This window comes from Zosterops lateralis, assembly GCF_965231275.1.
Source record: "Zosterops lateralis genome assembly, chromosome: 5".
Lineage (NCBI taxonomy): Eukaryota > Metazoa > Chordata > Aves > Passeriformes > Zosteropidae > Zosterops > Zosterops lateralis.
The window spans coordinates 72,519,946-72,547,140 of NC_139766.1; the positions used below are offsets into that span (position 1 = coordinate 72,519,946).

The 27,195-nt window shown below is 41.3% G+C and overlaps 1 protein-coding gene across 1 annotated transcript; it reads right to left on the reverse strand.

Moving 5' to 3' along the window:
- Nucleotides 1–812: 812 nt before the first annotated feature.
- MTHFD2L (methylenetetrahydrofolate dehydrogenase (NADP+ dependent) 2 like) lies at nucleotides 813–26,437 on the reverse strand (the record flags this gene model as incomplete). The annotated part of the gene is made up of 8 exons (XM_083861840.1): nucleotides 813–2,467; nucleotides 9,564–9,689; nucleotides 13,705–13,797; nucleotides 18,189–18,296; nucleotides 19,013–19,165; nucleotides 23,719–23,841; nucleotides 24,173–24,357; nucleotides 26,304–26,437. 8 exons carry the CDS (start codon nucleotides 26,435–26,437, stop codon nucleotides 2,355–2,357), a joined length of 1,035 nt encoding a protein of 344 aa, XP_083717966.1. The 3' UTR covers nucleotides 813–2,354.
- Nucleotides 26,438–27,195: the final 758 nt, after the last annotated feature.

Here is a 27,195-nt window from a genome sequence, read left to right on the forward strand (position 1 = left end):
CATGAGGCTTTTCCCTTCCTTTGCTATCCTGAATTACTGCATGCCTGCACACTGATTGCGTGCAACTTGCACACTCTCTGGACAGACAGGAGTGTTTATGCCTATCTGGATAACCTCTGCTCTCAGTCCCAAGCAGGATTGAGGTTCCTGAGCCTTGCTTTCAACACTCAGATGCACAATGGCAGTTTAATCTGGCCTGAATCCGAGAGGAGGCTTTGCCATGAGGCAACACAATGGGCGTGGTAGGCCTGGGACAAGGCTGCAGTGGGCAAGGCTGTGCTCTGTCTGCCGCAGGCTGTTTGTCCTTGGACAAACCTTGACCAGGTCAGGCACACCAGCATGCTTTTTGGGTTGTCTAATAGGCCCTTCCCTCTGGATGCTCCTTCTGGATGTTCTCCCAGTGGAGAGCACTCTCAGAGATGCCTCCAGCAGCTCTGCAGACAGCATGCTGTGGAGCCAATCCCAGGTCTCAGTGGCAGTGCTGTAATGCTAACCCAGCTAGCACAGGATAAAGGGAAAAGGCTTGCAATGCACAGTGACCTGCTTGTAGGGCATGAGACAGGCAGGCTCACTCAAGGGACACAAGCACAGTGCCATAAATGGTTATTCTGCTAAAAAACACAGAGATTATCAGAGTTAAATCAAAGAAAACAAACAGCAGTGCAAACAGATGGACACAGCAATGACTGAACCTGCAGGGTCTCCCCATTTGCTGTGCTTTGAACACACAATAAACAGAGGAAGAACACAACCATGCCCCAAACCACATCAACACCCTCCAGGAAGACCAAGGTAACAGTGAACAAGTTTTATTCCATCTTTCAGTCATGAGTTGATGAGTCCAAGTACAGTCTCCATAGGTGTCTTGATCCTCCTACCACTTATATTACCACTTACATTTAAAAAGACAAGCAAAAGTGTCTGCACCATTGGCATTACATATTTAGTAATAATCCTGTCAAACTTCTGCAAACACTGCACTAAAGCAAACTGTCAAAGTCCATCGCAAGAACAGTCAGCAGGGAAATGATGCTCCACCTTGGCTTCTTTATCACAGTAAGTGCATTTTCCCATTTAACAGCAATAGAACTTAGTCAGAGTCTTTCTTCTTCCCCTTTCAAGTTATCTGTAGCTAGCTGGCAAACACCTAAGGCTCCTGATGAAAATAAATCAGTAATCCCAGCTGAGCTAAAAACATGCAGAAGTCCAAACTGTCTACCACTGTCTTCAGTGGGAATGTCACCAGTGCACACACTCAGCTGAACTGGCATCTCAGCAGTAATTCCACTACAACTCTAACACTGCACAGGACTGTTCTAGATCCATCCAGGAACCAACTTTTGGGAATAGAAACATACTGATCTTATTCCATGTGCTCTTCTCTAACCAGCAAAATATTGTGGCCATCGAAGCCAAGGCTTACAACATGGACTAAAAAAAAGCCCTCTTTGCAGTTTCAAAAAATAAGAGAATAATTAAAGAGAATAATTAAATGGCTTAAAGTTCCAACACAAATATTTCATCACGGATAAAATTTTAGTTTTCTCCTCCTCTTCATCTTCTGCTGCACTACGTATGTTTTACCTATAGAGTAATTTTAAGTACATTCCACTCAATTCCATTCAATTTAATTCTATTCCATTCTATTTCAATCAAATTCAGCCCAATCAACTGTTCAGGTTTGAGGGGGGGTTTGTGAGATAGGGGTATTATGCACCAAAACAATTTGTACAGACATGGAAGAAAAATAATTCCAGTCTCAATTCTAGCTACTTATTCATGCTTACCTCTTACAGATGTTTAAAGTCAGAATTTCACCAGTGTTCAAGCTTATTTGACTATTTCAACACATTTACTGAACATCTGCATTCATGTCAACATTACTGCCTGGCCACTGCTGGCTTTAAGTGTTCAAAAAAATATTTAAGGACTCTGAACTACATCCAGAGTGCTTAGTGACCCCAAACCCAAACCATGTATTTAAAAGATATCTAGTATATCTTAGCTTTTATATTGTTTGAACAGGTTCCACGTGTTTACAAGATCCTGATAACTGCCCTACTACATAGGTACAGTTGTAATTTATGGTTCATTCTTCATTCTCAAACATGTAATTGACCACCACCACCAACACACCAGTGTAAGCTGCATTCTCCAAGTCATTTTTGCTCACAATAAGTCAGTAGGAGGTAACACAAAGTATTTGAACATTTTATAAACCATCAGATTTAACACATTTGACATGAAAAAATAAATACAATGTAGAAATAAATATATTTGTAGTAAAAAATAAATGTTTTCTGTATCAATAAATAGAACAACTCAGATTCTTCTTCCAAGGTGACCTGTTTGCTCTAGTAAATGAGCTTTTTAGTGACCAGGAGTGTGTTCTTCAGAAGCATTGCAACAGTCATAGGTCCTACCCCTCCCGGCACTGGAGTGATAAAGGCAGCCTTCTTCTTCACTTCTAAGAGAAAAGAGAAAAAAGCATTGACTAAGAACGTTTCCAAACTTTTTTTCCCTTCCACAGCTCACATATACATGACTGGCAGGTGCTGTGGGGAAGGGACAAGCTAAGGCAGAAGTGTTACTGCAGCCACAGCAGGGATGGAACATGGCCAGGACTGGGGCTGCAAGGTACTTCTCCCAGTCTGAATGTATTACCCAGGGCTAGTTCTGGGCCAGGGTTTCACAACCTGTTCCAGCTGATCTGCCTGCAGCATGTTGCCCTTTCCCCACGGCAGCACAGGCACTCATGCAGCCTGTGCTGAGAAAGATGGAAGGTTAATCCCAATAAATTCTTTTGGTAAGGGGCAATTTTTGCCCATGTGACTTGGCTGACCAGCTGTCCCAGGAATATCTGGGTGACATGAGGTCAGGATGAGCCCAGGGGAGCAGCATGGATGTACACCACCCCCATCTGCCAGCTGGGACACTGCACCTGCAATGTCCAGGAGAGCTATGGAAGCTGGGGATGCCATTCTGTAGGTAAGGAGGTGACCCCCCAGCTCTGTGTTCCTGAGGAGCAGCATGCAGAGCAGAAGGCTGCTGGAACTACTGCATCGACAGCAGAGCACCCGCAGCAGCAAAGCCATCTAGTCAGCCTCTGTCCCCTACTCTGTCTGCCACATCCTAAAAAGACACCCTAGGATCACAGAAGGAAACTTAAAACTGGAGAGGGAGAGAATACAATCTTCTGCTTGATTTGTTTTTCTGCTTCACAATATAGATGACAAAGACAAGAGTTGCTTTCAAGGAAAAGTACAGTTCTAGCGGCAAAATTCCCACTGCAATTTCAGCCATAAACACTCAGCTCCTTCAGAGAAGACTTTTTTTTTTTTTAATCAGTGTTACTAGTGTGCCTGGATTATACCAGGATTCAAAGGGGCAGGTCTTTCCAAGGTATCACAAAAAAAAAATCTTACTGAATTAGTTCCAACCATAAGCCATGTTAGACTATTCAAATTCAGTGTACACGTTGAGTGCATTTAAGTTAACCTGTTTGTATGAGGAATTCATATAACGAAACAATAAATCCTGAGTTGATACTCTTATCTACTGTGCAAAATACCAGCAATTAGAATTGCAGGTTGTTTGCAAGGAATTCTGTTCAACTTTGTAGGAACTCACCGCAGGACAAACTGTAGCAAGTTATTTGCTAATATTGGTCTGGCCAATTGTAATTTTACTAACCTTGTTAGTTCTGAGACTTGGGTTTTTTTAGGGTGCCACCATAAGAGGTTTTTTTGTTTGTTAGTTTGAGGGGTTTTTTTTGGTTTGCTTAGTACATAACTTCTGGTAAATCATACCCCACTTTCAGAAGCATTGCTTTTTCAAAGGCACACACACAGGAGACAACTGAGCAAGCATAACTGACACAAACACATTCAATTCCACTGAAGCCACTAAGAGCAGGCTCTGCCTGGCTATGAGAAGAGATTAAGAGACAGAAAACTAGGCACCTAATTTTGGAACAAACAAGATCACTTGCTACTCCTTTAAGTGTATTTATCTTGAATCCCTTGAATCTATGTGTTGCTTAACTGTCAAGAATAAGAAGGTCTCAAAACCAGAAATATTACAGAAGAATTTGAAAAATTGGATATTGGGAGTTTACGGAAATGATATTTAGATTTGAAGAGCAGGGGTAAATGAAATTAATAAAATGCTGTCTGAACACCACTCCCCATGGAAGGGACCTCACAAGAGCATTTCCGAAGTTGATAGCGAATATCTCGCTGAACTAAAGAACAGAAGATCAACCCTCATTGAGGAGAGATGGTAAATACAACTAGGAAGGTTTTAATTACTCTGCTGACTGGCACTGCCAGATACACTGTTAAAATATAAGGAAAGGAAATCAAGTTACAATGTGGTTTTTCTTCAGATGTAAAATGCAACAATTAATTAAGATATGTAACTGTCATATGACAATTACTCTTAATATTCTCAAATGCAAATAATTAACCTTTTTAATAGTCATACTATTTTGAAGTACCTACCATTTTAGACTGGTGCTTACAGTTAATACAGTTACTACAAATTCTCAGATTAACATCATATTATTAAAATGTATCCACATCTGAAGAAAACACAACCATTAACACAGAAAATACTGTAGGCACTTTAAACTAAAATATGTTTGTTTCCATGGCAATGTTACCTACTTCTTTTTACGGTGTTATTCAAACTACTCCTACCCTACCTACAAAGAGAACAACCCACAACCAGACCATGCCTTTCCTCAGGAAAGCCTTCCAGTGACTGTCAGGTACAACATGCATTGCCTGTGGTGTTAGTAACCCTACCCAGCAGGAAACACAGAGTGCACTGTTTTCCCAAGTTGTTGGGAAATTCCTCAGCCCATATTCTACCATTATGGAAATCCCTGTGAGTAGGTGTGGCAGAAGCCAAATTTTGTGTCAGTTAGCATAAAACCACCCAGATAGCTTATGCACAAAAGCTGATCTAGATTTTTGATCACACAACAGGTGTATGTGCTGGGGAAACTACCATGTGATAAGTTTCCATTGAGTAAATACAGATATGGTGAGAGCAATTTTCCAAGATGAATGCCAGTGACCAAAGGGGGAAGATAGTTTGGCCTCAAAAAAGTCATTAGACTTTCCTCTTCTGGTCAAGTGAAATGGGCCAAAGCACAGTTTTCAGACAGCACGTAAATGTGTGACTGATCTCATGTAGGCAAGTGAGGTGTTGTACTGCCAGTTCCATCAGGTCCTGCTTCTGCCTCTCAGGAATAAAGTAACTTTGTCCACAGCTTTACTCCTGTTTTCTCCAGATGGGTCTCCCAGGCCTTCCCCTGACAATCTGGAAAATGCAAATTAGATGCCTATGGTGGAGGAGCTGCTATTTTGCAGCTTCTGTAGAACCTTGAAATCTTCCTTTGATTCTTCAGAAGAAATGAAATGTAGATTGTTTCCTTGAAAAACAGGATCCACTGCTTTGGAAACAGCCCTTCATACTTGGGTTCCTTTAAAGCTGAGGACATCAGACACCTAATAGGGTTAATCACACAAACCAATGGCAAGTCCCAACCTGAAGGCAGTTCTGGGTCTTGTGCATCTGCATTAAATGATGCAGAGTAATTCCTGCCTAAGCACTGTTTCCACATGGCTTTACAAGTCCCTGTAAAGCTACACCAGATCCCTGCATCCCTGCAGCACTGCCCAAGAGTGAAATCATGTGCTCAGCAGTCACACTAGGTATCCCATGTTCTGCTCCCCATGTTCTTGGATTCTTCTCACTATGCACTGTGGGATATCAACCAGCAAGCATCTACCCCATTTCTCAGAGTTCCTTCTTTTTCTAATTCTTGTTTCTCTTATTGCAGCAACTTTAATTGCAATATAAAGGAAAACCAAGGAATTATGGCTCAGTGCTGTAATGCAAACAGTGTGTATCATTAACACCCCTGAACAATACCCTCCTATGTGCAGGAGAACCTTGACTTGCCATGCAGCAGCTCACTGACCCCAGTTAGCCAGCAGCCAGCCTGGCCTTCTGGCTTCTGTCACAGCCTAATGCCAACCTTCTGATTCATTCCTTGGAGCACAACAGGAGGCAATGGTTCCCCTAATGTCTGTAGGGCAGCAATATGGTGACATGATTGCACACACTGGGCTCTTCTTCATGGCAAAATGATTCCAGATCTTTGAAATCGACTGAGAAACAAACTAACTAAAGCTGTAGCAAAAGCACCTGGAACATTCACATTCTGTTTTTGTGACCACTGTTTGGGAAAGCTGCACAGGGAGCAAATTTGGAAAGGATTCAAAAAATGAGGAGCAGCCTATAGCCGGGCAGGTATCACAATGAACGCGGAGAGGCAGCAAACACCATCAGATGCAGCTGCTGTCACAGAGCCCAGGCTTCCTGCACACTGCTGCAAAGGTACAGCTGAAGGACCACCACTTCCATTAATTAATTGGACTTGAAGATTGTGGTGGTCAATCTCATTCAGAGAAAATGCATAATATAGGCCCATCACCTTGGACAACATCAATTACTTGTTGGGGCTCTCTCTTCCACTGTTCAGCACTGGGAATCCCTCCATGCTCATGGTGGCACCAGTTTTCCAGAATCTCTTTCATACTGTCAAGTTGGAAAGTACAGTTCTCATGTGTAAAGCCCTCCACTGACATCACAACTGCATCCCCTAACCAAGATCTTACACAAAGGATTTCTTTTCTACATCGGCATTCAATGAAGACTCAACAATCAGCACTTCTGTTTGTCAAAAATATGGAAAGAATTGTAAATACAAGCAACTTTAGTTTCATTGGTATTTCCAGTTCCACTTGCAAAGGTGAGCTACTACAGTGGCGTGTTACTATCCAGCTCTACCAGTTACTCCTGGAAATGATGCTCCACCCAAAAGAGCTGTTTCAGCTAAATGTTATGGGTAAGTTGTTGCTTTATTTCATGTTCCTACTCCTTGTAGCACTCCTCCTCCCTTGGCATTATAGCTGTGGCAACAAAAGCCTATAAAACAGGGCCAAGCACACCCACACATGCAGTACACTATTCAAAGAAACAGATCTCCCTTTCTGTCACTGAAACTTGCTGCCCAAAAGCAGCTAGAATGCCGGGGGGATCACACAGGGATGCCACTGCTTCTTCTCCTTCCTGGCACTTCACTCTTCCTCCTGAGGCTCCCAGAAGCCAGGACAGCCACTCCCCAGACCACAGATTTTGGCAAATTCTTAACATAAACAGGTGCTGTCCATGTGCTGTGGTGGTTCTACATGGAGAGCTGCACGTGCAGTTCAGTATATCCCTGCAATATCAGGGTGGGTATCTCAGTGCTTTGCAACTGACCTCCACGTGCACAGTGCTCTCCTGTCTTTTGTTTTTAGATACATTGGAACTGGGCAGTAAACTATTCTGGACCAAACAACTACTGTTTTTTGATGTGGACACAGTTTGGAGCGTCAAAATAAAGAGGACATGTGGGGATGTGGGAAATCACAAATACTGTTTAAAGGCATTCCATTATTTTTGCAGATGTGTACATTCAATTTAACAATGAAAGACATGAAAAAGAAGAATTGAAATGCATCCTTTTGCTGTTAAAGAGATAAAAATAATCTTTACTCTCTCACCTACCCTGTAGAGATTAGAAGATGGGATCCAAGTACTGCCAAGATAAGCAACTGAATCAAAACGCCTTCCACCCATCTAATAACATTAATTTCCACTACAGGAACTTTTCAGCTAGATGACCTGGTGAAGGAAACCATTTCCATCTACTTTTGTAAATGAAATTTGGATTGCCCTCTTAAACCTCTGCTCTCCCCACAGCCACATTTTTCACCTAAAGAAGTGGATGAAAAAAAATAGATACTGGTGGGCTATGTGATGTTACACAGGTGCCAGATGTCACGCCAGCCTTTTATGTGCCTGGCCTCAACCTGCAAAAACCATTTTCACTTAGGCTTAAATGAAGATTCAGCCAAATGATCAAAACAGGGGAAAAGGATAAAATTATTGGCTACACAAACATGCTGGCTTGTTCCATTTCCTAACTGCCAGACAAATACTTGCCAAGGGTGGTTTACTTGCTAGTGTTCAGAACTGTATACACTGGGATGTTTTTTGTTGTTGTTAAAGATTTAGTGAAACTTTCACCGATACCAATGAACCAACAACAACTTCCCTTTGGCAATGCTACTTGTAACTGCAGCGGCATAATCCAAGCTGAAGTTCCTCCCTCTTTTTGTATCTTCCCTCCCCCCAGGTAAAATCTCAGAACCCACAGCAGACATGAAGAGACAGATACAGCGCATTGCTGAAACTCTGAATCACGGCCTTGCCACTGAATCTACACCTTTATTGCAGGCACAAAGTCCTGTATTTGAAGAGAAACAAACAAGAAGGATGCAGGTTCATGTTTCTCAAAGTTACAGCTTTTGTACTCCCATACCTGCTGAAGCAAACCAAACATCTGAAAATTCTCTGTACTTTAGTTCAGCTCTGAAAACACAAAATAGAACCTTTTATTTGTGATACCACAGGCAGGATAAGAAAAGAAAAAAAAAATTCAAGTTGTCCTCCAAAAGATTTATTTTCCTGGAGCTGTGTTGCACACATCCAGTTACACATTTCCAAACACATTCCAAGACAGTCACTCAGCTGCACTCATGCAGGTAATTTCACAGGCTTTAACAGACAGGTAACATACACAATGAGTAAAAGCAGCAGGGAACTAAGGGAGTGATGTAATTACAAATACACACAGCTGGCTAAAAACATTCTGAATATAATTAAGCTTTGAGACATTATGCCAGCCAAGATGCTAATAACTGTGAAAAAAACCTGTGGGTGATTTTCATACTTATCAAAATAAGGAACTGTTGAGAACCATTAATAATGTGGGTAAATGCTGTCTAAGCTTCCCACACTCAACCCTGCCAATAAGTGCAACAATCCTGCTATTCCAGTCTGGAGCTCCTCCAGAGCAGAGATATTTACTCAAGTTACATTGTGAACTTGCTCTGCAACAAATTAAACCTAAAAAGATCAATATGTAACAACAATTTTTATCTGTTAGGCTTGCCAAGATGTTAAGCACTTTTACATGAACCCCCATTAAACTTTAGCATAAAGGATATTTCTAAAGCCAAGTTAACATTTTCACAGACAAGTGTAAAGGAAGAGTGCAAAAGGAGGCTTTGAGAAGCTGTGGTTTAATAATAATTGCTACGAACAGCTGAAGACTCTATGCTTGAGAAAGACCAGATTACTTTTCGAACATTTCACAAACTCAAAGGACTAAAGAAACTGGACACCTTCTGCACTACTGCCAGAAGGGCTCATCTGTGTCTCTTACAGGTTGCTGGTACCTGTAATTACAAGTAACACTTCATCTCCTAACCAACATACCATTTCTTAAGAGCAGATAGAATTGTGTTCTTATTTAAGTAAAGGATGAAAAATTCCTGAAAACATTGTCTTGAGACACTGTCCAAAAATTTACCATGAGTAAATCCTACAAACTTCAATATATTTATCCAACAGATTTGTGTAAAGAGTGTTTCACTGACCTTCAAAGTCCACATCCCCAACTAATTTGGTTTTTCCTGTAAGAGGATCATGGATATGGTTGATTCCTACGTCAATCACAGCTGCACCTTCTTTGACCATATCAGTTGTAATGAGCTTTGGGATACCTGGAATCATCAACATATGTTTTATTACCCTGTCCAGGTAGTCTGAGGTTATCAGTTTTGAATGATATCAAGGCGTGTGCATGCACAGCTATGCATGCACAAAATAGAATTCTTTCAGTTGAATATCTCTTAATACTATTAAACACATCACACTGAAAACAACTATTCCTCAATTGCACACAGTTTGTAACTACTACTACTACTGAAAACAGAAAAAAAGATAAAAAATTCACAAAAAACCCACAAAAATCATCCCACCAGAATTTGTGCCATGGGATTGGTTTTGGTTCAAGAAACACACTCAACCAAAAAGCAATTTTAACTATTACAGTAACTTCAGCACACCACACTGACCTTCCAGAGAAGACAAAGCACCATTTCTTGTCATTTACAGCAATCTGGGAGACCTCTGCACTTGATGTGAGAGGCCCAGCCTGGGCACTGCAGACTTTGTGAGCTGCATCTCTGTGGTGTCTTTTTTGCTGTTAAGAAATTTCAGCTAAAACAGCCACAACAAGCCACCTCAGCTTTTTCATATGCACTGTACTTCTTCAGCACATTTAAATATGAAGCATCTTGATGTTCATCACGAATATGTGCTTCAGTCAGGACCAAGGAAACCTAAAAGGCCACTTCAAAATCTAGATAATGAAATGTATCCATGGCCGTATGACTCCTGTCAGGAATTTCTTCCCCACCATGCAACCTCCAACTTTTAGTAATGGGAATTTCCAAACTAAAAATTACAATTCACCTTCCTTCACGAGCAATTCCATCAGTTTTTTTTGTTCTGAGAGGAATATTAGAGTATATCCAAAAAGAGAGTCTGAACTCCCCTCTCCTCATCAAAACACCTTTCTCTCAGGTGGGGAGAAGGCAAGAAAGGAAAAGAAAACAAACCCATACAGTTCGAAACTGCAGTTTTATTGGAAAGAAGCCTGGTGTACAAGGCTCTGGCTCCATGTGCAGTGCTGGAGCACAGCCACTTAGACATTTGGATACAGGCAATACCAGAACACTCTTTGCTCTCCATTTCTCACTCCCCCATAAAACACCCGTTTGAAACTAGGGTTCTCACACTGAGCAAGCTAAGATCGCAAACTCTTTCCTAGCCCATTCGATAATATCTGACTGCATCTCCTTCATCCCCCTCTGATGTAATCCATGGCACCCTGGCTGGTAATTGGATAATGCCTCAGCCTTATGGGGGTAAATGATCTGTGCATGATAGGGCTGGAAGCATATTAATGGAAGCTGCACAGTTACACCCTTTGTAAGATGGTTTGATAATAAGCCAAATACTTAATAGCAACAAATGAACTAACCCCCAAACCAAAGGAGCATATCTATTTACTTAAGCCTACTTTACATACCAAGTAGGAAGGGATAAACATTAGAACAGCTTTTCTTAAAATGCACTGAGTGTAGAATATGGGAAAACCTTTCATTGGTTATTTTTGTAGAAAATTATAAATCACATTTTAAACAATGGAAAAACAAGGCCCTACTTAATCTGAGTTTAGGTGCAAGGACTGTGAAACAGCCAATTTCTAAGAAAGCTAACCAGAATAAAGGGTTTGATTAACCAGCACTTCCTACACAAGAGGATCATAGATCATGTCCTGAGGGACAGCACAAGTAGTCCAAGCAGAAGTTCATCTAGCACTTAGCAGAGTCATTACTTTTTCTCTTTATCCCCTCTCCAAACATAGCAGGCACATGAGTCCTGTTCCTCTCAGCAGACTGAAAAGCCCAGAGAGCAGGAGCAGCAAGCTGACTGGTTCAAGAGTCCTGCTGCTTCCATCACTGCCTTGCCTGTCTGGTGGTGGCTCCAGGGGCACCGCTGGGTAAAGCTGCACTTACACTTCTGCCATGGGGCTGGGCCAATGGCAAAAAAGAACAGACTCCATGGGATGTCTGTATAGGCAGGAATAGCAGACCAAGATGGGAAACGTTGTGGTGGGATACAAAGTGTCAGGTGTGCTTAACAGGAAACACGATGCTTTGGATAGAAATCCAAAAGCTGTGTACTGTTGAAAGAGATTTTAGGGAGGGGTAGGCTGGACAAGAACAGAATTGTTGGAACTTAGGGTTCAAGAAGCTGGATAGGAACAACAAGGAAGGAATAAACTGCATGGATAGTTACAATCCAAGTAAGCAGGAAAACCGCTGCCCCAAGCCTGGGAGCAAATGAGAGACAGCATACCAGAGATGGATCTTCTCACACTCAAGAGTAAGAGAAAAGAAGCACCTGATTTGAAGTATTACCAAAACCATGAATCCAAATAAACAGAAAAGCACTCAGAGGTGGTGCACCAGATCAGAACAGATTCACTGCAACAAGTCACCAATCAGGACCCAGGATACAGATGGTTCTTGTAAAAGTACCACACAGGAAAAGTAATCTTGGTCTTCCACGCAGGCATATGCAAAAAAACTTTTCCATTTGCACATCTTCTTGCAGCGGCCTATAAAAGCAGCTGTTCCAACCTGGCAGGATACAAGTTATCTTTTTTGCAACACTGAACAGGTCACCCATTTCCAGGGAGTGTGTGATCCCAGAGGTACAATGTGCACAGTTCTCATGTAACAAAAGGAAGCTTGGAGTGATTCCACCTTTCTAAAGCGCAACCTTCCCCAGAGCACCCACTGGGGCAGGGCTGTGTGCTGTTTGCACAACCTAGCCCTAGGTTTTTCATCATTCCAAGTATATCTCAAGTTGTGTAATGAGTGCTGTATCATGCTCCTGTTACAAATGACACAAGGAAAGTAATGTGAAAGGTAAACATGGCTGAATTGCTACTAGACCGTTTAACTTCATAAACAATGACAAACCATGTTCAGCGCAAAAGTCAGAAGCGATGATTAAACTGGAAGCAGTGAATTTGGATGAAAAGTTACTGGTTTATTTCCAGCTAGCACACTATTGTTATCTTTTATTCACAGTGATGACTCCTGGTCAGGTTCACAGTTGAACAATTAGATGTGGGACAAATAAGTTGTTTCTTGCTCCTGGCCTGCCTTAGGAAAGAGGCAGTGAAGTTAAACCCTGAAGGAAAGGGCATCTCACTTCAACAGGAAGTGACAAGCTTTAGACAGGTACCTGTCCATCTTCATCTAGAAAATACATAATGAAGTCTTGGATCTCGAGGATGAGAAAGAGTGGGAAAGGGAGCAGAAAAGAGGACAGACACTATACTCCTGTAGTCCTACAAAATCATACAACAGAAGAATTATATCCCTGAGCTGCAAAGGGACCCAGAATTTTACCAAGGTTATAGTAAGTTGTGTTGTTCTATTTTTTAAAATTAAATTGTATTTCTGCTTGTAATACCTGTAAACAAATAACAAAGGCTGCTTAGAAGCAGAATTCCACTTGTTTCTTTGGGACACATTAGTTTAAGTATTTCAGTTTAGACTGGTTTAAGAGTATAGACTCTGAACTTTCAGCCCCCTTCCTCTAGGCATTTACCATTCTCCTTCTCTTGGCATGATATTTCTAAAAGAGAAAAAAACCCAGCATTAATAACATAGGTTACCCAAACCTCCAGTTAATTTGGCAAGGTTGGCCTTAATTCTAAGAGCAAGGGAATGATACCGTGGTTTTATGAACGCAGCCTACAGCTGATTTAAAGAAACCCTCCTGTCAAAATTTAAATTACTCATGATTTTTCCATGGCACAGAGAATGTTTTCATTTACATAATTATACCTGTATAAACTATGCACTGACTGGTTCTCAATCTTGAGTTCACTCTGAAGTCTCCCTAAGGGAAAGGTGTCACATGTGATGAGAAACAGTTTATGAGTCTGCAAATGTGAAGGGCAAGAACAAAGAGCCAAATCACTTGCCCTTCCTACAATGAGAAATTCTACCCACTGCAATACCCTCAGTGAGCATGAGCACTGATTATTCAATGAAACGTGAAACAGCCAGTGCCACAGACACAGACTGCAAAGTTCTCTTTTCAGGTTTGAAATGCTGCAATTGGAATATTAACAACAACCAGTATTACCTGCAGCAACTATCACTATGTCAGCGAGCTGTGTATGGATCTTGAGCTGCTCTTTGGGGGTGTATCTGTGAGTAATGGTCACTGTAGCATCACCTGAAATGGAAGAGAAAAACAATTAATTGTCAGATATAAAATGCTATAAAAAGTACAGCATTTACTTTCAGATGCAAATTACTTTGGTACATCAACAACAGTACAGATGATCAGATTTGTTTTGGGATGTGACTTTTAAATCAGCATAGGCAGAACACTCACAACACTCGCTCCTCACACATATGAAAAAATCATTTGTTCCTAAAAATTCTCCCAGGATGAATTAATTTACATACTGTGGACTGAATTCCCTTCCACAGGGAGGGAAGCCCTTCCATGGCTTCATAACATTCAGTGGAACTCCACAAAGGAAACCCAGCACAGAATCCAGTGTCTGCTTTATCAAGCCCAGTTTGTACAGGGTGCCACAAGACTCAGTTGTTTGCCACACACCATAGCTTCAATACAAGACCACCAGTAGAAGTACAAGAAGCACACACCCTTCTGCTCCTGCAGACACCCACATTTCTTGGCAAGAGCTACGGATAAACCCTCCCAGTAAGACAGGAAAAACCCTTGTGCTGTTTGATGGAGATACTGAGGAAAGACCACAACATGAACAGTCACAGGGAGAGGGTCTGAAGTCTCCTACTGCATCCCAACAGCAGGTGTGGTACTCCCTCGAGGACTGCCCAAGCAAGCAGCAAACAGAACAGCTCACAAAAGAAGACTCCTCACAACCCTCTCTGCAATTATTTGTACTGCACAGTGTTCAGGTGCTACATATGCCCATCTCTGCCTTCCACTCATCAGACACCTAGACACCTTGCAATTAAACTAAAACCTATTGCCTTCTCAGACATTACCATCACATCTGCTTCCTCTGGAATGTGTCTGACTGATCTAATCAGTGCCTCTCATTAACTCTCTCAGGCATCTTCAACCTTTCCATGCTCTGGCTTCTCTGCTCTTTCCCCTCACCTTTTATCCCGTTTCTTCAGGCTCTACAGAGCACATCATCTCCCCAAAGACAAGCAGCTCAAGACATTTGCAGATAATGAAAACAAAAACGTACAGGCTTGAAAAAAATTGAAGAGTCTTCTGATACGTGCTTTAAGCAAAAGAAGTATGTCTTGCCCAAAATTACAATCATTACTCAGCAGAAAGGTTGAGAAAAACCAATGGATAAAATCCAAATTACAAGGTTATCTCTGAGGAATAAAATTGGTGCTAATTTGCCTCTAAGATTTTAGTGAGGAATGTGTCTGTAGTCAGTTCCTGAAACCAAGTAATTGCTTTCACTACCAAAAAAAAAAAAAAAAAAAAAAAAAAAAAAAAAAAAAAAAAGCCCCTACCTTGAGAATAGCAGTCCAGAAGCTTACAGACACCTCAGAAAGGGGAGGTTTTCCATTTATTTGTGACCATGCCCAAACAGAAAATAAACAACTATTTTTACACTGCTACTTCTGCTGAAAGAAGAGGAATATATTTAACAATTAAGATTCCACATCATACTTCCAAGTCAATTTCCCTAGCTTATAAAACAGAAATAGTCTCTTGACCTGCCTACACCAAACATTACTTATTTTGGAAGTGGTTCACATAGCTTTTCCATCTGATCAGATGTTGCCACCTGCAGGACATGAGTGTATCTACATATGAAACATCACAAATTAAGACAGTCCCCAAGTTTTAATTTTTGTTCATAATCTATAAAGAAAACTAACCAAAACCTACGACAACAACAACAAAAAAATACATAAAAAAATAGTACCATACACACACACACCCCTTGCATCATTTCACAATAAAAAATATTTAATCAAATTAGCCGTTGCTGAAAAAACTCTTTCTTTACTGATAACCTGAGAAAGTTGTCAGCATTTTGTTGTAGGTCTTCTCTGGTCCCTATCCTCCTGAGTTTAAAAAAAAACAGAAAAAAAAAAAAAAAAAAGCTGAAACCATGGCCTGGGCTGCCTTCCTTTCCACACACCACCCAGGCTGGTCTCTTGCTGCTCACAGCAGAAGCAGAAACTAAATCCAAGCTCAGAAAATGAACCAGATCTTCAAAGAAAGGCCCATCTGTGAGTCAGGGAGGAAAACTCCACCAAATCACTCCAAATACAGAAGTATTTATCATCGTGTACACAGCATATACATACACACTTAATGCCAGCTCATTATCAGAGAAGGACATGCTCCTTTGTTTTTTCATTGCTAGCTGCTTTATACTGTGTGGCAGCACTTAGCAGGCTGGAAAACTAGAAAACTACCTGAGAAATAAATCAATTTCTTCAGATTAGGCAAAGATAACTTTAGGATGAGTTAACTCTTTCTGTATCTAGGCTCCAGTGTCAGTAAGGGACTATCTGAACATTCTTCTGTCCCTACACCAAATATGTGACATACTTAGAACCACTGGCAATACCAGCAAGCAGGGTTGCCAGGGAAGTCATCTGACATGTCAGGAACCAGGACACTGGAAGAAGACCATGAAGCACTGATTTATTAAAAAAACTATGGATATTGATCTAATACCAATATCCAACTATGACGGACAAAGACTCTCTAACAGTTTAAAGTTAGAAAGTGTATGTTTATTATGACGCCGGGCTGCGTGCGGGATAGCTCCCAAAAACACATGTGCAATTTACAGATCATCACAGGGTCTTTTATGTACAGGAGTATTGAATACACAAACTACAAATGCATATTCATAACTCTGGTACCTCCCATTCCCCACTTCGTATGGTAATTAGCCCAAAAAGCCATCAAGCATGCGTAGTTTGTTCTTTAAAATGGGTCGGTGGTCTTTTTTATAGGGTGGGGTCCCAAAATGATGAAGTAAGATGGGTCTTCCTCCCTTGACTTTTTAACCTTTAGTGTTCGTGACAGCTAAATCCTGTTTTTTTCAGGACTGTTTGATTTATGATTGTATTGTATTCATGGGGTCTATTGATTATTCAGGATGCAAAAGCCTAGTTTGACAGCTTCCCTGATTTATCAGTTCCTTCCAAGATTTATCAGTTCCTTCAGTCTGGCTTCTGTTAGCAAAAGGGAAGTCCTAGCTACATTATCTCAGCACTATCTATTTTGACTACAGTCTTTAATTCTTCTAAATCAATGCCTCAGCACCACAAAAATTTCCTGGACAGGCCCACAAAACAAGCTGCATTACCAGACAGTCAAACAGAAACGCTGGGTACAAGACAACAAAACTGAGCCTTGGATCCAATAAACTCAAAAGCTGGAAGCTGCAAACAGTATTTAGTTACAGCTAAAAACTGCCCATGCAGCAGCTGAGGGTTTTTTGATGCTGAAAGCATCATGGGTCACTAGGTCTCCTTGTTTCCATGTGGGAAAACTTTAAGTAGTTTGTAACTTGACTTTGTGTTTGTACCAAGCTTATTTCAAACATGAACTGCACTGCCAGTAACAAATGTCACCCAATAATTGCTGCAAATGGCAAAAATGCTACTAATTTTCATGGGAATGAGGATGAGACCAGAACTATGGACCGAGGGTAATTACAATTCAACCACTGAGAGAAGTTCCAAACAGCAACTTTCCCACAGAGGGTAAAAAACCAACTCTATGATTAGTATAAAGCTTTTAGTGTTTTATTATATTAATAACAGATTTCCCTCTGCTCCAATTAAACAAGCCTGAGATTAAATGTTTACCTCATTTGTGCACACCACCATGTCCATGTTTACCTCATTTGTGCACACCACCACGGCAGTTTCTAACATCAAAATAAAGTTGCAAAAGGGCAGCATTCTATCTAAATTATATTTGTTTTAATTTCTACTGCACAATTATAGCAGCACATGTAGCCTTCCGTAATTAGAATTACTTTAAAATATTTCCACCACAACACCCAATTTCCAGGGGGGCATAAACTGCACTGCAGAAAATAATCAGAGAGCTCATGCTGAAAAGCACCTTGGTTGTCATTTGTGTATTTTCATAAGCAACACCTCACTGCCACAACACAAAGGTCATGCCACACCTTTATTTTATGGACACATAAATGTATATTGTGTGTATATGTACACATATGGGTATGAGTGTGCTCATGTGCGTGTGACAAATGAAGTCACTATTGAACATGCATGAGGATAAGGCATATAAGCAGCTACATTGTATAAACATCACAAGAGCCTCTGCAGCTCTTCAAGGCCTCACTGCCAGTATTTACCCTCAAGGATCATTTGAAATAGCAGCTGTTTCAAATGGAGGAGGAAGTGATGACTTAATACCAGAAAAAGTCAAGTCTAGAAACTGCTCTCCTGAGAGTAAGTCATGAAATGTGTTAGCAAATTTAATTTCTTGGTCTGGTTGCAAGTGTTGACAAGAGTGGAAAGCTTTCTCTTAATCTGAGTCCTCTAGTCAGCTTTTTTTTCAGGATTTCACAAATGGAAACACTGGGACAACATTCCTAGACTTACCTCCAGGCCTTTTGTGCTCTCCATCAGTATGTAAAAGCATTGAAATAGGCATTCCAACATTTTTAGATCTTCCAGCTACAAGAACATTTTTTCCAAACGTTTGTATTCCTTGTAGGAAAGAGAAGAATTAAAAAATTATATTCCACTATTTTGATACATCTAAACCCTTCTTCTCAATCCCCATGACAGAATTATTTGCTGTCGTGAACTGCTGACATCAACACAACTTGAAAATCCACAAGGCTGAATTTGAGTGATGAATCCGCGAAACAACTTTCAGCTTTCACCTTGGAGAAAGGAAACAGACAACTCATTCAGGTTATCTGAATCACCCTTAAGCAAGGACTTAATTTCCTTGCTCCAGCCACAAAGGGAAGCACTTACATCTACCAGTAAGAACATGTACATTCTAAATACAAAATTACAACTATTGAACACATATGCATTTTTCCCCTTTGAGTACTGAATTAAGTGCTCCCATTTTTTGTTCTCATTTTTTCCTCCTTCTCCACAAGAACTTATGCATTCAAATCTTCTATTTGACAAATAATTGTGTCAACAACAGTGCAGAAAATTTCCTGCAAAACTGTAAAATTCAGGAAGTTACTGAAGTGTTCCACCAAGTACTACTGTCTACACTTAGTTAATAGTTGTGCTTATGGCACAAGAGCCCATCTGCTTGACAACTCCTTATGATTCAGATTAATACTCTGAATGCTTGTTCTTCAATCAGCCCAATGCATTTAGATAACCCAGACCTTTTAGCTCACACCTGAGTTAATCCTTTGTTCGTCTCCCAGGATAAAAAGAGTTTCAGGCCTTACCCGTGCGTTTTATGATTTCCCAGACGGCAGCAGCAGTGGCAGGGATGACGGAAGGCTGGTCGAGGCACAGACGCCCAATATTCATAATATGGAATCCATCCACATCCTTTTCGGGGACGATGGCGTTACAGACTGTCCGTTCATCTATATGATCTGGGAGACACATGGCTCTCAGCTACAGCTCCTTCACTTGTCAGGTGCCATCAACACCACCAGAGTCATTACACATACATGCACACAGCCCAAATCTAGCCAGGGTAATTAATTCCTGCTCTTGACTGAACTAACTGCACTCCCCCTAAAGGCAATTTCACCTTTTAAAGCAGTTTACTGAAAAGGCATTTGTCACAATGTTAATACAACAGATTCATAGTATGAGAGAGCCCAGTACGCAGTGGAGAATGAGGACAGTAACTACAAGAAGAAATGTTTAAGCAAGTCACATCAGAGTCACTTCTGCAATCTGGAAGTCATAAACATGAAGAGGCTCAAAAACCCCAAGAAACCACAGGAGCCCAGTTATATGTGTTTTTCTGGTTTCTAAGCCCACAGAGGATACATGAGCTAATTTTTAAACGAATTCATGGAAATCTCAAGCTGAAATAACTTTGCAGGTCTAGTGTTCCTTTTCCAGCAATACTACTTTTTATAGTCAACTGTTAGGCAGCAGGACCAAAACATATCTGACTTCATTAGAAAACTGAGAATGCACAAAACTGTTTGATATTGGTGACCTCAAAACACTGGATATGGCTTAAATGGCATTTCCCACACATAATTCCGTATTAATATATATTCATAGTGAATATTTTTCATAGGCACTAATGAGACAGGACAGCTCTGCAACTGCTTTAAGCTTATACTGCATAAACATTAGTACTGATTGTGAAAAAACGTGTTTTCCAGACCTCTCTCTGCAGAGTTACAAACCCAAGCATACACCTGGAATACATAACATCCCAGAGGAACAGCTGCACAAAACATCCCATAGAGACCCAAAAAGCAAACTGTGTTTAATGACTGACCCATGGCCTGGTGAGAGCCACAAAATGGCAGTGGCTGACCCATGTCCTTACCCAAAATGGTGGTGACTGACCTGTGGCAACCCAGACCTCTTGAGAGGTTTTTTCTGGGAGAAAGTCAAGCCGACCCCCGGAGTGGGTAAATGGGGAGAAAGCCACTGACTGTCTCTGCTTTAATGAACATTTTGTTATTGAACCTCCTGAGAATTTGGTTGTTTCTCCCGAGCACCAGTAAGAGTGAATCAAACTACCTCCCCCTAAGCCTGACAAATGGGCTGGGGCTTTAAAATTTTCAACTCAGAGCAATTGCTTTTCGCGACTTTTACATCAGCCATTCTAGCCACAACCTGAATAGAATCCTGCAACTGTGTGGCAAGATACCTCAGTGTCCAAGACAGAGAGCACTACAGGAGGTTTAAAACAAACCAAAGGAAAATGAGTGTCAATAAGGAAATTTAGATGTTGCCAGTAAAATATTTTAGAGACATAAACAGGATGTTTGAATTTAGTAGATTTTTGTGGGTTTGCATTAAAAGGAGCTAGCTAATTAAAAGATACGCATGTAATAGACCTTAAACCACGGTAATCTCCTGTCAAAATATTTCCAATTTAAAAACCCCTAAAGTTAAACCAGGCTGTTATGATTTACAATTTAATTCTCCACTTTTTGATGAGAGGAAGTTTCCTTCTGAATCCTAACGAGAAAAGACTGCAGAAATAAGGATATTAAGTACATTGATGAAAGAGTCTGTTAGAACTGAAATTTGCTTCACAGAGACTGAGAGCAACCATAACCTTGTTTTTATGTAAACTTGAGGATTAAAAAAAAACCCAAAAACAAACCGAGTAACCTATTAAATGGCTTTTGCAAAAGAGAACTAGTTACCCTTAGACAAGTCAGTTGTTCATCCAACACAAACTTGGCAGCCATGTTTTTCCTTGCGCCTGGGATGAGTGGAACACTGCTCTGAAAAACACCTCCTCCACACTGTCTGTATTTAGCTTCCCAGAACCAGACAGATAATAGACACAATTATATGAAAGAACAAAAAAACAAAAAAACAAAAACAACAACAACAAAAACCTTTCCCCCCCCCAAAAAAAAACCCAACAAACAACAAAAACAAAACAAAACAAAACAACCCAAAACAAAACAAAACAAAAAAAAACACCCCAAAAAAACCCCCACCAAACCATGCTTTACATGGATATTTTCCACACTCAGAACTGATCTGCGGAATTTCAGGACAGGGTTTACAGTACTGAGGACAAATGAGCTGTAGGCCTGAGAAGAGGATGTGGACACTTTCCTTCTCCTTCAGGGACACTTTCAAAGCACTGTCCTGGGCAGGCCACCACCAAACCAACAAAGCAATCAACCCAACTCAAAACTGCAGAGACAGTCACTATGTTATTTAATGAGCAGACTCTGTTTTCCCCAAGAAATGGATTTTCCTAGTTTGCTCCCACACAACTTCTTTATTTCCAGAGGAACAAAGTAATTTCTTAATTATCTTATTGTCAGTCTCATAAAACATCAACTGATACCGTACAAATTTCCTTGCTGTCATTCCAAGCCATTCTCCAGGCCAAGTTCCTCTCCGCACTCCTCCTCGCCCTTGTTAGCTAAACTTAAAGGACTACACTGGGCATCACTTGCCAAATATTTGCACACAGAGGAACTCCTATTTACACAACAATTGCCTCTGCTGCTGGCACATGAAAAATAAAGACTGCTTTTCAAAAGGGAAGGCAGATGAAAAAATAACACAGCACAAAAGGGATTTGAGAAAAATACTGTATGGATTTTCATCTTCTCTCTCAAATAGATAAACATTTTGTGGCCATGTCCCAGACAATTCAAACTAAGATACAGGCAAGTCTCCAGAAAACCATCACAAGTAATGCACTCAAAAGGTGCATAGAAAGAAAAGCAGTTCTCCTCAGGCAAAGATGACAATCCTCAAAGTTAAGTTGCCCCAGCTCACAACAGTGCAACAGAACAAAGCTATTTCTGTTTCCATTTTTAACCCAATATTGATCAAAGGCCATGCCTTGTGTGGTTTACTGCAAAAAAGTCTCAAACCTCACACAACAACCTCAATTCTGGACTAAGTAGCCTCCGCTGATAAAATTTTCACAACTTCTAGGCTTTGTCTCCTTCCATTACAAGGCAAATTAAAAAAAAAAAATGGAAAATTAGCTAACTTAGCTTTTGGCCCTTTATTAAGTTCCTTTGAGGAAAAAAAATTATTCAGTTATCTGAATTATATTTGACATTTGTTATGTAAAGAAGTTACTGAACATTTCCAGTTCATGACAAATTGTACATTTAACTTTACTATATAGACACAGCAATATTGACAAAGTTCTGCTATTGATAAAATTGTTCTAAGGCTTTTCCTAACACAACCAACAGCTGTGCCTGTCTGATAGGTTGGATGGAAGTTAATTAGTCTTCGTGTAGTTATTGTGACAGATGTGTCACAATTCTTGGGAGGAATCTTCAACCAATTTTAGGACTAACCCTTATTTAAGGACTTCAGCATTTCAGTGTAGAAGCATCAAACATTTCAACTGACAACTCCCATTTTGGGGGAACACAGCACTGGACTGGGAGTCCAGTGTACAAGCCTGCTTCCTTTGCTACAGGCTTCAGACAGGATGATTTCCATCCCTAGGCTGCCAGGGCTCCATCTTTTGCAGCTCTCATTGCTGCAATGAAACTTTGTTAATTACATCACCTGCTGCTGCTAATGTCTGTTAGTGGGAGAGATGCTCTTTCAAAAGAAACTGACCACATTCCATCAGCTCCTACCTTGAAGGCCAGGATGTGGTTCCTTACTTGTGTTATACTTCCACCTTGTGGCAAATTTATTTCAGTACCTGGCCCATTTCAGGCAGCTCTCATGTAACAGCAAGTGCAAACCCTCCTCATCATGAACACTGCTGTTTATTACAAATACAACCAAAGCATTTTTTCCTCCGTAACTCTCAGCACCTGCCCCAGTTTTGCTGTTTTATAGATAAAAAAAGAGTATCAGTTTAGGGTTTTTTTCTTTGCAAGTTTTATCACTGCAAAAATACCACTTTGCCAGCTACTGCAAAAACACCCCTTTGCCACTTTGCTCCCTGGGGCTACTTTAGTGAGATTTTATTACAAACTAGGAGAAGGTAAATAAAAACCCCCAAAAATTTAGTCAAGGCTTTTAGGACCTTTACACAAAGTTCACCTGGAACATTAGGGCCAACAAAGAAAACATAAACAAATATTTAAGGCAAAATCTGGAGTCACTATAAGAAAGGTTACAGTAGAATCTGCTACATAGCATAATTTTGCATGATATAGGGGATGAGAACATGGAACTTGAGGCAAACCAGTGCAACATGCTAAAAAATAAAGATAATTAAACTGGATAAATTATGTGAAATGCCTTGAAACACTACGCTGACTAATCATTAAAAAAAGGCAAGTTTGACATATGAAATTATTCTCAGGATTTGTTTTTTTTCTTCAAAATGAACTGCACATTCAACAACAACAACAAAAAATTACATCTCAGCTAACCCTTCATTATGCATGTCCTCTTTCAAGAGTTTCTTATGTCCCTAAGGTACACTTGCAGCCGAGAACTATAAAACTCTTTCCTCTTACATGAGGAGTGCAACAAAGATATCACATACCTGGGAGAGGTAGCTGAACTAATAAACCACTAACTCTTGAATCCTTGTTGAGTTTTACTGTCATATCCAAGAGCTCTTCCTGTGAAATGTCTTTAGGCTTCAGTATGATCTCACTAGAAATGCCTGATAAAAACAAAAAACAGAAGACATGTCAGAATGAGGAAACTGAGTGATGCGCAGCTTAGTCGTTTAGTCAAAAAATCTGTCTGATTCTTAACAACTGTTTCCAAACACCATTTTGAGATGCAAAATGAAACTTATGGCTCCCATTCAAATCACATTAAAACTACTTTCTTCATACATCCATGGAACTCCTTAGGTCCATTAGAGAAAACATGGAAGAAATGGGTGCAAAATTTAATTAAGACACTAAGGGGATTCCTCCTGCTTTATTTTTATTTCTTTTTAAATAGGAGTATCTTGCACTTACTAAAGGAATATTTACATGACATACCCACAGCTGCAGCTGCTTTTATCTTGTTCCTGACATAGATGTGACTGGCTGGATTGTCTCCTACTAATATGACAGTGAGGTGAGGCCTTTGGTTCCCAGCAGATATCCATGATTCCACATCCCTTTGGACTTCTTTCAAAACCTGGTGAGCAAGCTTTGTCCCTGAGATAACAGTTGCTTCATCGCTATAAAAAGAGACACAACATTTAGCTCTAAAATTTCACCAGGAAGAAGACACCTTTAAGTGTGTGATCCACCATTTTAAACACCGCCAAATGTTTTGATACACGTGCTAGCACTTCAAGTATTATTTGAAAAACATTAACACACTACAAATCTACGTGGGAAAATAGAGTTTCCCCACTCTCTTATATGAAGAGCACAGATGGGCTCATGTGTGGGCTTCAGTGCACATGGGAGAGGAGCTCACCAGCCACCACTCACCTTCCCAACACATGCAGCCAGCCACATTAACTTTCATGAACTCCTACATTTTGGAATAAAATATGAGAACGTTCTTACGCCCTTAGGTTTTATTGGCTTAAGAAAAGTTACCCACTTCCCTCCTCAAACTTCCTTAAAAATGAATTTGACATAGGATTATTTACACTACTTTTTGTTCAAGCCTCAATGATATATTTCTCATATTTCATAGCTGCTGGGAAGGGAGTCAGTAAATAGCACTTCTCACATCTGTAAAATATAAAAATAGCAAATACTGAAATATGTTGATGGTTCTTAGGTTTAGAATCTAAATAGTTCAACTCCTTTGATGGAAATATCATACAAGAACTGCATGAACAAAGCATTGCCTGTACAGAAAGCTTACACTGCAGCAGTCTACTAAAGACATTGAAACTAAGTAATGAATTATTATTAATGTAAATTTTATACACATTAAAACATTGATCAGGTGTTGATTAATGACAAATTTAATGTTAGATTTGTGACAGATTTCATGACTAAGTTAAATGACACACTTAATATGCGTTACCACACCATCCTGTCCCACTGTTATCCCATTTACCCATGGACGCTCTTACTCTGAACCCAGCAGGGATTTACAACAGAAAATTCTTCTTGTTTATGAATCTGGTGACTTGCAGGACATGACAGAAACAAAGATCTGCACTGCTATCTGAGATCAATTTGTACTCTAAAAGCCAGAGATCACATCAAGCATCACAACAGGACATCTCACACCCCATAAAAACCTCTGGAAAATTGTTAGTGCTGGAACATCTATGTTTTGCAGAACTAGAAAAAACAGTTACTAGCAGCACATAACAGAAGTAGGGTATGTACTGGTCCAGAAATACAGCTGTTTCTCCCAAAACTGCCAGAACCAATTCTCAATACACAGAACATCCAAGGGGTCAGATGCTTATTTTAATGATTGTTCAGCTCACTCATCTTTTCATCCTTGAAATCACAAAGATAATGCTTTCAGCAATGGCACTTGTGACCTGTTGAATCTCAGTCAACTTTCAGCCAGGTCTTAAGACAATTACATATAAATGAAATGAGCCACAAGCAAGAACTCAGAGAGACCCTCCCATGCACGCCCAGGCAAGAGCTCAGAGCTGCAGTGCTGCAAAAACAACACCAGAATCCCTTTGCAGACAGCGCAATAAATTAAACGCAGAGGGTGATTACCGTCAGGACACTGATGCCCACGGCACTAAAGCATGCCCTGTTTGCCACCAAACGACGAATATATACAGCAATTCTGTATAAATCCACCGACAGGCTCTTTGAGGCACAGGAGCAAGCAAACGCGTACTCACAGACTCCCCTCTGGGAGGGGGCAGGAAGGTCACATCGCAAGGGCTACTTCAATTTCAAGAGCCCCACTTAAATCCCCGGTCCATCCCCGGGCCGGGGCCACGGCCCGCTCGCCGCCCGCTCTCCCGCTGGTTCTCCCCCGTTTCCCCGGGAAGAACCGCGGAACTCAGCGGGGATCCAAGGGCATCCAACCCGAAGGGCGATCAGGGGGACCCGAGCCCGCTGATCCCTCAGAAGTTTCGCGTCCTTTGGGGCGCCGCGCCATGGGGGGTAGAGGATGAGGCAGAGGATGAGGAGTTGAAAGGAGGAGAATGAAGAGGAAAAAGATCCGATCGGCGCAAGGTACCTGGCGGCGCTGCGAGGGGAGCTGCTAGTGCTGCGAGCGAGGGCTCGCCAGCGCCTCAGGGGCGCCCAGCCCGGGCGCAGCAGCGCGGCAGACGAGGAGGAGGCGGAGGAGAAGGCTGTGCTGGCCGCCGCCATTTCGGTCGGTGCCCACGGACGGAAGTGCCGCCGCAACCAAGCGACGAGAGGAGGACGCGGCGCCTCTGCCGGCACGGGGACCGCGGTGAGAGCGGGCGGAGCTCGGGGACGGGCGGAGCTGAGGGGAGGGAGGAGCTGAGGGAGGGGAGATGCTGAGGGCCAGGAGGAGCCGCCGGTCGGCGTGACAGGGACGTCGAGCCTCAGGGTACAGCTGGAGCCTCGCAAACGATGCCCCAAACACGGGCTTAGGCTGCAGCCTCTGGTTCCCGTGAGCTGCTGTGTCCGTCACAGTTTGGAGCGGGCAGACACAGAGCTCCGCGGACAAGCACCCATGGCCCTCATAGTTATTCCTGCACCCTCGTGTTTGCTGAGTGGGAAGTCTCATGGAATCGCTTGCACCTTGCGTATTGGTGCCTTCTGTCACGTTAAATGGCGGATTTTATAGTAAAAAATCGTCCTTGAAGAGTGGAAGAAGGAAACAAACCAAGATCTGAAATAACATATAAAAAGCATGCCAAAATAATAACAGCACTGTAGCATCGTGTGGCAACAGTGATCATCGTGTCCAAAGAGGTTACAGCTGCCGGCAGGGAAAGACGAGACAAATCCCTTTTGTAAAGCTCGAGAATCCATTTATTCCCCCAGACCCCGGGGATATAGATGAAATGAGCCAGCAGGAGCAGGGTCGTGGGGTTTTATACGGTATTGCAGGGGAGGAGTCTTGGGGTTTGGGTCAAGGGAGGAGATAACACAAGGAG